Genomic DNA, 15,885 nt, shown 5'->3' on the forward strand with positions numbered 1-15,885 from the left:
CACCCTGTCTCAAGAGCTTTGAGAGCCCATCTGAAGCCAGTCTGGAAGAGATAGTCATTTTACCATCCAAGTGCTGATATGCAGTAGGGTGCACTTTCAATCAAACTGATTTAAAGCACTGATTTTAATCCTAATTTAAATCAGCAACCAGGAAACCTTTACTGGTTGTAATCTTGTTTTGGATTTGTACTTCTTAGTTATTTTCCTAAAGAAAGGTTGATTTCCCTTGGTTGGTATAACCATTAAAACATTGATTTGCAACCAAATATAGCCTTTACACTAAATTTGGACATACACATTTAAGAAGTCATATGCCTCAACATATATTTATTCAGACTCTTTTTACTTTTTTTGGTTAGAAAATGGTGAATAAAGTATTTCTTATTTACTAGATAACTTTATACTCAGAATTGGTTTCAAACTGCATTTGGATTGAAGCTGGAATTCAATTAAAAATGTACAAAACCAGCATTTTAAATGGTTTTTATTAGTTAAATTATACTACTTTAAGTGCTGGATACATAAGAAAACAAATTAAGCTGATCAAAACATGTTTTGCATTTAAAACTAACTCTTTATTAAACAAAGGAAATATTAACTGTGTAGTCAGTGAATTGATGGGTTGTTTCTGGTCACCGTGGGTCAGATTTTCACAAGTATTTAGTTGCCTAAACAGCGGTAGGCAACCTATGGCACAGGTGCCGAAGGCGGCACGCAAGCTGATTTTCAGTGGCACTCACACTGCCCAGGTCCTCGCCACCAGTCCGGGGGATCTGCATTTTAATTTTATTTTAAATGAAGCTTCTTAAACATTTTAAAAGCCTTATTTACTTTACATACAACAATAGTTTAGTTATATATTATAGACTTATCGAAAGAGACCTTCTAAAAACATTAAAATGTATTACTGGCATGCAAAACCTTAAATTAGAGTGAATAAATGAAGACTCGGCACACCACTTCTGAAAGGTTGCCGACCCCTGTGCCTAAAGATACAGATGGGTGTCTATGGCCTAAATACCTTTGAAAATCTAGCCCCATTTCCTTCAAGTTTTTAGAATTAGTAGATCTCATCCTGGTTTTTATTCATAATCTGAAAGAGGAACACAACTTTTTCAACTCCCAATTGGTTTCTCAAATTTGAATGAACTAGACCAAATGAAGAAAATATTCTCTGTGCACCTACTACTTAAATGAAATCAAAAGTAATTAAGATAAAAGCTTTTTGCACAACAGAAACTGAAAATACTTACATTTGGAAAAATGTAAGTAATGTGCTCCACTGTAAGACTGAAAATAACACAGATACTTAATGCAATGCATGACACTGTGACCTATTTATAAAGCTTGTGTTGACCTTCTGTATACGATTATAAAAAACAACACCCTTTAATTCATTTGAGGAAGGTTCACTGATGCCTCTTTTTATTTATTTAAATTATTTGAATATATAAATAAATATATTATTTAGGCCTTAACACCGATTATCATGATTTCTAATGCAACTTTTAACATTTTACATTTTAAAGGGAAAATGTATTTAGTTTAAATTGAAAAATCCTTATTCTTTTAGTAACAATTAATGTAGTCAAATATTTCTCACTTATCTCCTTTCTCTACTGTTCAGATGCTTGTGACATCTGTATCCTTATGTTTATCCTTTTTACAAGACTATGATGAATTTTGTACAAAGTATGCCTGTGAGGTATCATCTGAAAACTCACAATCTGAACATTATTGTCCTGGTAAAATATTTTGCATGTAAAGTTAATACTGTATAATACATGTTCAAAGTCTAAGGAAACTGCTTCAAATCAGTTCTCCAGAGACAAAAGGCTAGCCAGGTGTCAGTATAATCAAATGGACTATCACCTGGTTAAGCAGCCATTCTATGGCAAGTAGAAGGCTGCGAGTGAAAAATTTACACATTGGCAAAGAAACAGCTGGAAGTTCCCGTCCCACAGACTCTTTGTCACCTGAACCCCAGCAGAAGATAATTCTCTTCATTACTGTTACCAAAAAAGAGGAGCAAACTCCTCAGATTATCTCTCCTCCCTTTCTCTCTGCCTACAATATCCGCAATGTCTGAAAGACAAGAAAAGGAGCATTGGATTGGGGGAGGGTTCCTGGCTGAAACGCATCCAGCTAGTAAGAGTGCAAAATCATGTGGTGAGAGAAATTTTATTTTGAATGTATCTATTAGTTGCATTTTACCTTTTATTTTTTTGTAACCAAATTTTGACTTTTATGCCTCATTACTTGTAAACACTTACAATCTATCTTTCTGGAGTTAATTAATCTGTTTTATTATTTTATCTAAGTCAGTATGTTTGGATTGAAGTATCTGGGGAAAGTCCAGTTAGAAAGGGGGCCTGGCAGTGTCTGGTCAGATGTACTGACTGGACACTAAAAGTCCAGTTACTGTGAACGGGGAGGGGGAGGGAGGAAGGGATGAGCAGGTCATCAACCCATGCTAGCCACTGCTCAGCTGGGGCCACCTCCTACCTGCATCTCGTGGGAAGGCAGGCAGATCCCATATCAGGCTGCAGCTCCAGAACAGAGGGAGTCCAGCTCAGGGGGGGGCAGGGATGGAGGTGAAGAGGATCCAGCTACAAAGAAGGGGCAGGGTGAAAAGGAGTGAGTGATGAGGGGCGGGGCCTCAAGGGAAGAGGCAGAGCCAGGGTGGGGCCTTGGGCGAAGAGGTGAAGCAGCTAGTGGGGCCGGGGCAATTGGAAAGTTGTCAGCAATTAGAAAGTTGGCAACCCTATTGGGAAACTCTCTTTGAGATAACAAGATTTATGCCTATCATTGTCTGTTAATAAAATGATGGACTTTCTATAAGCTTGCATTGTTAAAGAGGGTACTGGGCAATACAGGATGCACATTTCTGGGGACAAGTCTGGGACTGGGAATTTGCTGGTGTTGCTCTGTAATATAATTCAGGAGTGGCTGGCTACAGCACTCAAAGTATATGAGCAATTTACATGCTAGAGGCGGTGTGTGTTACATGCTAGAGGCAGTTGCTCTCACAGTGAAGCAATGTAAAAGGCATCTCAGGTTGAAGAATTGAGGGGACACATTTGTCCATCACTCCAGATTGTACCATGTGTAATGTCACAATTAACATTAATGTAGCCAAATATTCCTCCCTTCACCTCCTTTCTCTATTGTTCAGATACTGGATTCCGGAGTAGCAGTTCTTCTGGAGCAGCAATCAGGGTTCCACAGTCCCCACAGAATAATCCCAGTGAATGTAAACCATAGTTTATATAAAGGCTTCTCTCTTTTCCCAGGTAGTAAACTGCTCCAACCAGATGTGACAATATTTTACTCAACATCCCCACTCCCTTTCCTTACAACTAACAAACATAAAAATCCCAACTGCAGCAAAAATAGTCATATTAACTTTCCCCTCTTATAGCACTGGTGAAAGGAGCCAGTTTAAAAGCCAGGGAAACTAAAGTCACAGAATAGGTACAATATAGGCAACGGCAATTCAAGCTTCCCCTTTCCAGCCCTCCAAGTCCACTGCAGGGCTTTGCAACTTCAAACCCTAGGTCTCCATGCTCAGCCAGCCAAAACAGGAACCAACCAAGTCAGCAATTTAGACTCTGATTCAGTCAAAGTACTTTAATATTTGTTTAAATCCACCCCTATTCTGGACATGCATAAGGTACGGGAGCTTTCTGGGACCAGGATGTTAGTGATGTGGATGCTTACTCATTAGGGACTGGACTCATACTACTAACTCATTTCACCTAATGGTCATCAGACTATCATATCTTTCAGCCACTCCTCAACTGGGCCACATTCCAACAGGTGACATCCAACAGATCTTCCTATTTAAATTTAAAAAGTCATCATTACACAATATGCATTAATTTTCTTCTGAAATAAGAGATCACCCATCCCAGAGGTTCAGATATAAGAGATAACCCATTACCTGCCGGTGCCCCTGCCATTACTGTTAAAGCTGCCATTGATTTGGTGCCGATGTAGTGACTTTTGACAAGGAAACGAGCTAAATCCAAGACTGAATCAAATGGCTGGCTTAGGACTTTCTGGGCCCATTCGCACACAAGTCGACAGGCGGCCGACACAACTTCCTCATCAGCACTTTGCAGCTGCCCTGATGGATCTGACCCATCCAACTAATGCAAAGAAAAAGCAAAGCTTAGTTATTAAAAAGCAATGACAACCCTAGAGCAAACGATACAGAAATGGAACTCATTGACTTAAATTAAAAAAAAATCTATACATTATACATCTATATCACTATTATCCAAGATGAAACACATCAATATTTTCCTACCACTTGTGCACACGCAGGGACATTATGTTACTTTACTATGGCAGTTCTGGAAGTATATTGCATGAGTAATTCTGGTACTTTCACTACCCACAATCCAATGCCCCTTGCATGAAAAGCCAAACTAAAATTAGCAAAGCATTTTTAGTGTTCTGCTACTTTTCTTCTGAGCCTACCAATTTAGCATGCCACCTGTCATCTAGGAGATGTGTGCGTCGCTGTGACTCCTGCTCCCTTCCTAATAGTGGTCTTTGGGGCTTTTTATAGTGAAGGCAAAAATACACCGAGAATTATGAATTTAACAAATAATAATTTGTAGGCGGTGACACAGTGAAGAGCTGCTAAATTAGATCATCACTGTTATTAATTGCACTCCAATTGTTACTTAAGTTTAAAGCAAATCCAACTAGGCTGATTTTGGGATATGAGAGTTTTGTACAAAAAAAATTAGATATAATTTTTTTTAAACTTCACAGCTCTTTAGTTGCATACTTCTCAGGAAATGTTTTTGTTTCAATAATGTTAAATATTAAAAGAAAATATGGTTAAAGTTAGTTTGCACAAACACGTGTAGATACTGTACCCCATCTCCAGTTTTATGGAAGCCAAGGTTGGGCAGTGTTGGCATATGCACAAAAGCTTTCTTCCTCAGTCCACTGTAGCAATATGTGATCATAAATTAAGGTCTAAATATTCTCTGCTCCTTGGTTTGTAACAAAATGGCACACGTTTTCAAACACTCTTCTGCTTTCCCAATATGGACTTCATAAGCAAAAGCAAAATGCAGGCCCCACACTTGTTGGCATTATATTAAAAAATCCTTTACATTAAGCCAGGAATCAAAACAGTGTAAATTATGGACCCCAGTCCTGCACTGGTTCCATGTGAGCACAGCAGTCTGCCTAAATGCTGTAATTTGCAGGCCCTCGGTATGTTTCATGGATTTAAAGGCCAAAGGGGATCATTAGATCATGTAGTTTGACCTCCAGCATCACACAGGCCAAAGTATTTCAACCAGTTACCCCTGTATTGAGCCCAAGTACTTGTGTTTGGGTACCCAGTAAGGCATCCAATCTGAATCTGAAGACCTCAAGAGATGGAGAATTCACCACTTCCCTAGGTAGGTGGTCCCAATGGTTAATCACTCTCCTTGTTAAAAATGTGTGTCTTATTTCTAATTTGAATTTGCCTGGTTTTAACTTCCAGCCATTGGTTCTTTTTATGCCTCTCTCTGGTAGATTAACAACTCTTTACAAGATAAGGCCATATTTTAATCATCCTGAGTTGATAAAAAAAATGATTTGTCTTATTCATAATCTTCTGATTTCCTATTACATGAAGCACTGATTCTCTAAACTAGAGGGCATATATAGTTAACTGCTACTAGCTAAGCACTGAAGTCTCTCCTTTAACAGATTCACAGATTCCAAGGTCAGAAGGGTCCACTGTGATAATCTAGTCCAGTGTTTTTCAAAGTTCGGGTCACTGCCCGGCATGTAAGGAATTGGGTTGCCTTGCTCAGCACCCAGGGATCCTAGTGGCTCTGGTCAGCAGTGCCAACTGTGATGTTAGAAGTCCCATTGGCGGTGTTGTCCAGCTAAGGCAGACTAGTGTCTACCTGTTCCAACACCGTGCTGTGCCCCGGGAGCATCCAGCAACGGGTCTGGCTTCCAGGAAGGGGGGCCAGTGAAGCTGGTTGTGCACTGCCGCCTAGGAGCTGGACCCACTGCTGGCTGCTTCCAGGGTGCAGCCTGGCCCGCGGTGCCAGGACAGACAGGAAGCCTGCCTCTGCACCATGGCTGCATCACTGACTGGGAGCTGCCAGAGGTAAGTCTGCGCCTCAATCCCCTGCCCTGAGCCCCCCCCCACCAGAAACCCCTTCCTGCACCCCAAACCCCTCATCCCCGACCCCACCCCCAAGCCTGCATCCCCAATCCAGAGCCCCAACCCCCTCCCACACCCTAAACCACCCTCCCACATCCTGAACACCTCATTTCTAACCCCATCCTGCGGTCCTCACTCCCGCACCTCAACCCTCTGCCCCAGCCCTGAGACCCTCCCACACCCCAAACTCCTCATCCCCAGCTCTGCTGGGTCACAGGAATCAACAATTTTCTTCAACTGGGTCCCCAGGAAAAAAGTTTGAAAACCACTGATCTCGTCTGACCTGCTGTGTAGCACAGGTCCTCAACCTTTTGCAAAATAATTGCTAGAGCAGCTCTTGTAGAAAAACATCCAATCTTGATTTTAAAATTGTCAGTAATGGAGAATCCACCATGACCCTTGGTAAATTGTTCCAATCGTTAATTACTATTACCATTAAAAATTTAAACGCATGTTCCATGAGTCTTCGGGGGCTCGACAGAATTGTCCTACAGGCAGAGCTGGTCCTTGAGCATGCAATGCATACCTTTCATAGATAGACAATATCATCCAGTGTTTTAAGTCATAAAGACCTTAACAGGACAAGAGTCAATCTGTGGTTACAGAAAACTGTAGATCACCAGTGAGGAATGTGAAACATCATACTCTCCAGAGATCAATCTCCCATGTGACTCAACATTTATGAGGCCTTCTCATGATCTCATTTCTAAAGACATGGGCATGCAAATTATAGTTACATATCTGTTGCCCCATGGAGTCTGAATGCTCAATCTTAGATGTGGAAGAATGATTGGCTGACTTTCCCAGCTGGATGCATCAGAGCCACCCCCACTTTATTTGAGGTGATTAGCACATCTTTCATCATATGTAAAGATACATAATACACAGACTGATCCTCAGCTTTAGGAAGACAAAATTCTTCCTGACAGATACAAGTTCTGATTGCCTTCATGTCTCCGCTTGCTGAGTGGACTTGTTCAGAGGTAATGTGCAAGATTAAATAACTTGATGTAGTTTTCAACCAGTTTTTCCAGGAACACCTTACCTTGTTAAAGATGGAATAGAGGTGTTGCTGTTACACAATCTTTACTTGCTGCTCCCTTACTTATGTCAGACCAACTCGGAACACCAACACATGTCCTCATGGCCTTTAGGTTTAATATTGCAGGGCTTCCTTCCTGGCAGGGCTTTTTCATAGCTTGCTCATCATGATAATGCAGCACAATGTTTCCTCACTGGCTTGAGCAAACTTTTTCATATTATGCTTGATCTGAGTTCTTCACACTGCCTGTCTGTTAAGTGATGGAGTGACATACGGTTGGGCCTACTGGCTTTTTTAATGACTTTAACTGTGCATAGTCCTGTCTATAGTAGAGATATATATTTGTGTTCTGACATCATCCTTTCAGGTATCTCAGGTTACGTCTGAGGTCCCCAGTTAATTGTGTTATTGCTTTCGTAGATTCTTGCATGCGGAACTCCTTCCTCACTGACATCCAGTTCATTCCTCTCCTCTTTTAAACAACAATTAACCTTCCTCTCCCCCTCAAAAAAAAGTGCTATGTAGCCTGAGCATTTCTGTGGGGTGAGGGGTGGCACTTTTAAATAACATTTTAATATGGCTTAAGAGGCATCAATGGTGTCATCTTAATTTCTCACATTATTGATTTGCACTGGTACAGGACAAGGAAGTTAAGATCATAATTCTCCTTACTTGTGTACTTGTGTTATTATGGCATAAAAGGTATTGCATGGATCTAATGCAAGTTGTTTTATCTAAGACCCATCTTTTTATTTTTCAAGGTAAATAACTACAGGAACAACTAAACATTTAGAATCAGATGAACTCAAACAGATACAAAATTTCTGAAGACTTTTCTTACATCTTAACAACAGAAGATTAACATATTTCCAAGTATTCTACAAAGCACTTTGGGGAAATTGTTTTCATTTCTTGATTTAATTTTACTTCTAAATTTAGCTGATAGTTGAGCTACAACAACAGATGTTCTTCAAGCAAGCGCAGAAGAGATTACTGAAAAGTATTCTAGCAAAGGATATTTTGATTTGCCTCTTGTGCCCAGACGGCGGGCCTTCATATTTGGAAAGACATTTTTCATGATCTTTCCAAAGTCAGCAGCACTTAAAGGATGGTAGCCAAGATTGTCACAATAGCTCCTGAAAGAGAGGGAAAGAAAATGTGAATTAAACTGTATTAACGCAAAAGGCCATCCCACACATTAGACTTCCATCAAAGGCTTCAAAACAAAAAACAAAAAACTCTCAGACCCATCCATATTTAGACCACATTTAACATTAATGAATCAATCCACAATGAACTGAATACATTAAAAATGCATAAACAGAGTTATTAATACAGTTGTTTCTGCCTTGTACTTTCAGGTTCAAAGGCAAGTCATGAGGAGATTTAATACAGAGTGACATTACCTGGAGAATGGTTAAGATTTGCTATACAATTTGGTTATTATTTCATCCTGTTTCATTACATGTATTTCAGATATGGCTTGGAAGAAATCTGACTGGCCAATACATGGGTTAAAATTGCTTGGGTATAACAAGGTGTGAGGCCACGTATGAATAGTCGAAAAACAGAGAGTTAGAGATTTTGCCTATATGTCAAGAAAGTGGAAGACCCTGCATGTGAACACTTCAAAAAGGTTAGAACTTAATTTAATAAACTCATCTGGGACATTAGCACTAATGGGGAATAGCTAATGAGCCACAGAGCCTGTAGGAGTTTGTCTTCACATAAACTTGCCCTGGTTTAATTAAGCCAGTTTAGTTAAAACTGGTGCAAATCCCTGTGTGGACACATTTCTATATGTTTAAAATTGGTTAAATGGGTTTGGCAGGCCTCTGTTAATCCAGGGCTGGTCTAGATAGAGTTTTTGTACTGTTACAATTACTGGTTTAGAAAAAGATAAGCAGTGCAATCTCATAATGTGGCCTAGTTATATTGGTTCCAAGATGCTTATATCTGTATGGAATATTCCTGTACATTTAGGAAAATAAGCTATACCGATCTAGGCATGGTTGTATCTTTTCCCCAGTCCTCCAATACTCAGAAAAGAAGCAGAAGGAATTTTGCTCTAATATCCATACCTCTCCCCCTAAAAATGTGACCTTGAACAAGAACAAGAATGGATCATTTCAAACCAAAATGTGAATTTTCTGGAAAATAAGAAGCATGTTAAAGCAGGGAATAATGGAAGCTATTTTGGAAGCATATCCACATAGTAAGTTCTTAAATGATAATGCAGAAATCTGTATGTACTTACAGCACCTTTTCACAAACCACAGTGCCTGGTATTCTAACTAAACAGCACAAAGCACATGAACAGTAGCAAAATTCAGCTTTTATGAATCTAACAAAAAGCTTTCTAATTGAAAATAAACAGAGAAAGCACAATGATTCTATAGATTAGGGAAACTAATTTACAGATGCTACAGCACTCCAGAAACTGGAATTTCATTCCCAGCACCACCTGCTACAGAAAGAATAATAATAGCACTAATTATCAGTGATTTTCTGTATATCAATATACCAGCCAAAGGCTCCCTCCTGAAATCATGACTAATGTGGATGCTTGTAGAGGTGTTGGGATACAAGCAAAGCGTATTTTCACTGTCAATATAACAGGGTGGCCTGCTCCTTTAAGGACCAGGAGACCTGGGCCACTCAGATCTGTTGAATTTATTAGACCCAACTGGGAAGTGGTCAGGTGAGCCCTATAAAGGGCTGAGAGAGCTCAGTTGAGAGGGAGTGATGATAGGGAGATGGGAAGGAAGACAGGCCTCTGGGAACTGCAGCAGAGAGTGGGTCGAGGAACTGTTTTTGTGTTTGTTATTTTGTCTAAGTTAGAAGTTTGGAGAACAAAATGGTGCCTATAAAAAGTCCTTCTTGGACAAGGGAGGCAGGCCAGCACCTTACACATGGGGGAGAATGCAGGCAGGTGATCAGAACTGAGAGGAAACATGTAAAGCAGCCTTACGACAGTCAAGGTCCCACGTATTATTGAACAAATATCTGCTATTCGTGTTTTTCATCATTATCATTATGAGATCAGAGCGTATACAAGGCTGATAGATAATGACCTCCATTTCCATGAGTGGAGGGTATCCAGATCCAGTAATCTGTCCTGGGAGATACAAAGGGAGAAAGGAGCACCAACAGCATTAGCCCCCAGTGAGCGCCTCTGTAGCTGCTGTCACAATCACAGCATGACTTAACCCAAGCCATACAGACATGAGGAGGCAGCCAGCAGAGAAGCTTAGAGGATTCAGTCAGCCTCTGCCACCACACGATTGAGGATCTCCATTTCCCCTTCTACACTCCCCCAAAGTGATGGGATAATTGCAGTAAAATTCAGAGAGGTCAGCCTTGTAGGATTTGTTGGCCCCTCTAGTAGGTTTCTCTTGGGACAAAATCATCTCATGCTTTTTGCTTTATTTAGGTGAAAGAGAATGGTGGAAACATAAAAGACCAAGGTGCTGGGAGTCCAAGAAAATTCTTGTGACTACTCAAAAGCCTGGTCTACACTACAAAGTTAGACCTTCTGACTACTTATTTGTGCATGTCTACACTCAAATTTGTCTCCTGCCAGCTTAAGCAGTGACACAGTAACACCACCTTCCCAAATAGCATTGAAGCATGCTTGACATACTCTAGGGCAATGTAGGGCTGCCTGACCTATGTTGATCCTAACAGTCACCCAGCAGCTGTTCCACAATGCCTGTCGCTGACCACTCTGCTCACAACTGTGACTTCCACTGTCCAGGGTCATAGAGACTGGAAGCCATTCTCCCCCTTTTATACACTTGCATATTTTTGAAATGGCTTTTCCTGATTGTCCAGCTTGGAGCTCTTCTGTGTTGTGGTCAAAAGCTCAATCAATCATGCTGCCTATGCACTCCAGATGTGGTCCTGCCTGGAGTAGTGTCAGCCGACTGGAACAAAGGCAGTCTAGTGGTCAGAGTGGGTGTCAAGCCTAAGGGTCGGAGCGGGCATCTGTAGTTTGGAACCAAAGTCAAGGGTCAAATGGGAAGGCAGAAAATGGATACCAGAACCAAGGACCAAGCCAGAGTCTGGAGCCAGAGCCAAAGGTCAAACTTGAAGGAGGAACTGGAGCAAGCAGGGGAGCAGACAAAGGGGGGAGGGTTCAAGGCTGGGGCAGGACAGAGGCAAGGCTGGGTACCAGGCAGGAGCTGCAGGAACAAGGTAACGAAGGAGCAGAGAGATTGGTTGGCAGGAGTGTGGAGAAGCCAGTGAGCTGCTGCTAGTGCTGGCTAAGAACCAGCCTGCTGACCTCTGTAGCCAAGCAGATGATGTGGCGAAGTGGGCAGCCTGCTACAGACCATCCATATTAATGAGGCTGCCTGGAGACCCTCTCCAGCCAGCCAGCATGCTCTGTGCGCAGCAGTAGCTGGCTGAGAAAGAGCCTGGCTGGGGAGAGGTGGCAGCCCGCTCCCTGCCCAGGCACAGCTTCTGGGGACAGGAGCTGACTCTGAGCATGCTGGAGGGGATAGGGGCTCAGGCTCATTTGGCTGCTGTCCCCAGAAACTGAGACTGGGTCAGGGGCAGCCTGCTGCTGCCGCAGCCAGGCACTCTCCCAGTCAGCTAGGACACTGCACTGCACTGGGCAGCGTCCCAGAGCGTGGCTGGAAGAGGCTCTGGCCCCGTCCCTTCCTCTCCCAGCTCAGGGGGAGAAGGCGGGAGAAGAGAGGGGCACATGACCTTCCCCTAGCCCAAGCACAGAAGAGGAGGCTCCAATCCCGGGGAAAGGAACCTCAGGACAGCATGTGCATGCGTTCTCCCTTAGAGTGTTTAAATGTGAAACTAGTGCCTGGCTCAACCTCACAGAATCATAGAACTGGATGGGACCTCGAGAGGTCATCTAGTCCAGTCCCCTGCACTCAAGGCAGGACTAAGTATTATCTAGACCATCCCTGACAGGCGTTTGTCCAACCTGCTCTTAAAAATCCCCAACGACGGAGATTCCACAACCTCCCTAGGCAATTTATTCCAGTGCTTAACCACCCTGACAGGAAATTTTTCATAATGTCCAACCTAAACTGCTCTTGCTGCAATTTAAGCCCTTTTCCAGTCTTCTGGAATGTCTCCTGTCCTCAGTTAGCAGGACACAGATACCAACTTTTCACTGTTTTACTCACACGAAAAGAGGTAGAGTTATTATCTGCTCTTCATTCCCGTGTAATATTAAGCAATGGGAAAGTGGGGGCATGCAGAGAAGTTTATGTATGTATACAGGGATGCCCTTGTATCCTCTTGAGAGATCTGGATGTAATTTTCATGGAGATATCTGAAATCCTCTCCTGAAGGTTTCTAGGGGTGGCTTCCTTATTTCTTCCCTCATTGTCAGACACTCTCCCACACCACTCCGTGCAGAGCTGGCCTTAGGGAAAATGGTATTCTGAGTCCAGATGCACGGGGGTTGGACAAACATGGACAGCTCCCCCTACAGTGACCCCCCCGGATGTTTGGGGAGCAATGGGGGCAGGAAGCTGGGGGCAGGGAAGGGAGGGTGCAGCCAGAGAAGGTTCCTGGAGATGGGTCTGATCTGCCCACAGGAGCAGGCCCATGCAGGGGAAAAGGAAGTCCCATCCCTCCCCAGTTGGGCCAGGATTAACAGCTGGAGCCCGTCACACAGTAGGAGTCCCCAGTTGGGGTGCCCCCAGCCCTGGCCCTCCCCGGCTCTGGGTCCTGTGTTTGGAGATTAAAGGGGCCTTGGACTCTGTGTTTGTGCGTGTTTCGGGGGCGAGAGGGGAGGAAGGAAGGGTTGACCATGGCATCCCTCTGACCACAACACCTTGGGTGGTCATGTATGTCACCCACTCCTAAGGCTGGCTCTGACTCCATGAAGACTTCAGCAGGCAGCATTGCAATAAACAAGCTAGCAGCATAGGGGTCCGGGCAGCTTTGGGATGCCAGCAGCACCAGCATCTGTGTTCCTCTTAGCCTTTGTGATCCTCAGTCTTCGAGAGATGTCAGCTAAAACCACCACTGCCTGCGGAAAATAGTGCCAGTATTCAGTGACACTATCCTGTTATTCATATCATGGAAATAGGGGCTGGCCTTTCATTGTTGTTTGCAACCAAACAATTCCTTCCTAATTCCTGCCCCCTCTTACCCAAGGTGAGCCATACAGAAAGCAGTGCTGGGCAAAGGAACGCCAAAGCTGAAGCATCAATAATGTCTTATTTAAATCTCTTATGGGAATAGGGGAAGAGCGTGCAGAAACTTATCTTTCACCTTCCATTGTGACTGTAAACACAACGTTATGTCTGTCTGTTGAGGCTTTGAGGGGTGCCCCCTCCACGACCGAACCTGATGATGAAGAGGAAAGTAGAGGACAAGGGAGTGCATGTTCATCGAGATCCTGCAAGCTAGTGTTGCATCAGGCTGTGAGCAGAAGGCCTGGAGAAGGAAAGAGTGAACAGAAGAAAGGCCCAGGAGTTCCAGAAGGAAAAGGAGAGGGAGATGCACCAGGACAGAATAGGGCTTCTCAGACAGCAAACACAAATGCTGCAGATGGGGCAGCAGGTTTGTATAATTTTTGGTAGTGCCCAGAATGGGTCTAAGTCCCCCACCCCCCGCACCCTGCCTTGTAAGTCGATATACGTTTTTAAAAATAATGTAAAAATGGACTGGAAACAGTAAACGTTTAACAGTTTCCCTTTATTGCACAATATCACTATCGTAAGAAATTTTTTTTAACTAAGAATATCAACTTTATTAATACTCTTTTGAATACAGAAACAACCAAGCACTCTTGGGTCAATAGCCTCAAAAGCAAATACTTTCTAAAATTAAAACAAATATAGCCCCTTCTTTTGCGATGTTCTTCAGGAGGCAGCAAACACTTTTAGTCATTGTTTGATTCTTGAAATGAGGTCATCCAGGAGACTTGCAATGTCTTGCAATTCAGAGGTAGAGTTCTTAGGAAGGTGCAGAAATGCAAAGTGATTTAGATGTTCTTGGCCCACTGTCATTCACAAATAATTTTTCAGTCGGCGCACACAACTGAATGATCGCTCAGGGGTGCAGGATGTAGTCAGAATTGTGTAGAATAATTTCAGGAGAATTGTAACTTCTGACAACATGTCACTCAAGCCTTCGTTTTGTTTTAGAATTGCTTCACTTCGCTCACCAAATTAAACTGGCAATCTCTGATCTGCAAATATCACTCAACATTTCTAAATGAAAATATAGCTCCTCCATGGGAGCGATAGCTCAGTGGTTTGTGCATTGGCCTGCTAAACCCAGGGTTGTGAGCTCAATCCTTGAGGGAGTCACTTAGGGATCTGGGGCAAAAATCAGCACTTGGTTCCGCTAGTGAAGGCAGGGGACTGGACTCAATGACCTTTTGGGATCCCTTCCAGTTCGATGAGATAGGTATATCTCCATATATTTATGTTAATGTCACCATGGAAAGCTTCACATATTGGGACAATGTCCTGTTTCAAGCCATTTGCTGCATCAGTTATAATCTTCTCCAATTTTACTGCAAATGTAAAGCTTTCTGTTGAAAACTCTGTTCAATAGCAACTTTGCAAGCATCAATGATCCCAGCATATACTTGATGAAAATATTCTTTTGGGTCACTGAATGTGAAGCTATGTGCTTTGAGTAGCACTAGACATTGTGTTATCAAGTATATGTTATCAAGTATTAAAGATGAATTTATTTCCAAAAAACAAAAAAAAAGATTGTGTACCAAAAACAATGCCAAACATTACAGTACTATTAAAAAACAAATTAAAAAACAATAAATTAACAGAATAGACTGGTAACAATCTGTGGTTGCAAGCTTCCACAATGCAATCACCATTCAATTGTCAACGGTCAGTACAGCTCTCACTTTAGTGCCCCTGCACGGGAGGGCGGGCGCGAGTCTGGCACACAAATCCTGGAATGTGGCCTCTCTCTCTCCTCTGAAAGTTCTGCAGGTACTTCGCAACCTCCCCAACCTGCATTATGATGCGATCCCACCAGTCAGTGCTTGTTTCTTGGACCCAAGCAGCATTCCATCATCTGCAGTTGCTCCATGAACGTCATCAACAAATCTGAATTGTTTTTCATTATGTGCCTCAAAGAAATAGCCATGTCCAGTGTTGTTGAGGTACCTCCTGCAGATCTGCAAATACTAGGGCATTGTTGTCTTGTGTTTGCAGCGTTTATGACAATAACTGCCTAGCTATGCGGGCTCCATGCTTCTGTGTCAGGGCTGGGAAGTGGGTGGCCTTGCCTAGGAGTTAGATGCAAACAGAGTCCAGGAGCCAATTATGAGGAATCAGCCTAGACTGGAACACCAGGAGATCAGAATCAAGAGACAAACCAGAGGCCAGAGATCAAGAGTCAGTCTGAGTCAGGATACGAGGTCAGGTTCGGGTGATAGAACTGAAGGGCAGGAACCAGGAGGTAGTTACCAAGAGTCTGGCTGAGTCAGGACACCAGGATGTCAGGCTCAGAAGGCAGGAACAGGTAAACCACCAGACCTGTGGACCACATCAAGTGAAGCCCAGTTGTATGAATAACTTCCTGTTTCCTCCCCTGGCTTACATAGGGTCTGAGGCCCAATCAGGAATTTTGGAGCTTTCCCAATCAAGATCATAAGGCAAAGTTTCTAGTGTAGACATGGCCTCAGGAGCAG

At 42.9% G+C, this 15,885-nt stretch overlaps 1 protein-coding gene across 1 annotated transcript in view; it reads right to left on the reverse strand.

Moving 5' to 3' along the window:
• RFX7 (regulatory factor X7) overlaps positions 1 to 15,885 on the reverse strand; it is a 116,485-nt gene that overhangs the window by 26,042 nt on the left and 74,558 nt on the right. The window contains exons 5-7 of the mRNA XM_030579162.1: positions 8,255 to 8,371; positions 4,893 to 4,977; positions 3,944 to 4,151 (exon numbers count right to left, since the gene is read on the reverse strand). Of these exons, the coding sequence (XP_030435022.1) occupies positions 3,944 to 4,151; positions 4,893 to 4,977; positions 8,255 to 8,371 (410 nt within the window). The remainder of the gene's footprint in view (positions 1 to 3,943; positions 4,152 to 4,892; positions 4,978 to 8,254; positions 8,372 to 15,885) is intronic.

Source organism: Gopherus evgoodei, chromosome 10 (genome assembly GCF_007399415.2).
Source record: "Gopherus evgoodei ecotype Sinaloan lineage chromosome 10, rGopEvg1_v1.p, whole genome shotgun sequence".
In the NCBI taxonomy this organism is placed as follows: Eukaryota; Metazoa; Chordata; order Testudines; family Testudinidae; genus Gopherus; species Gopherus evgoodei.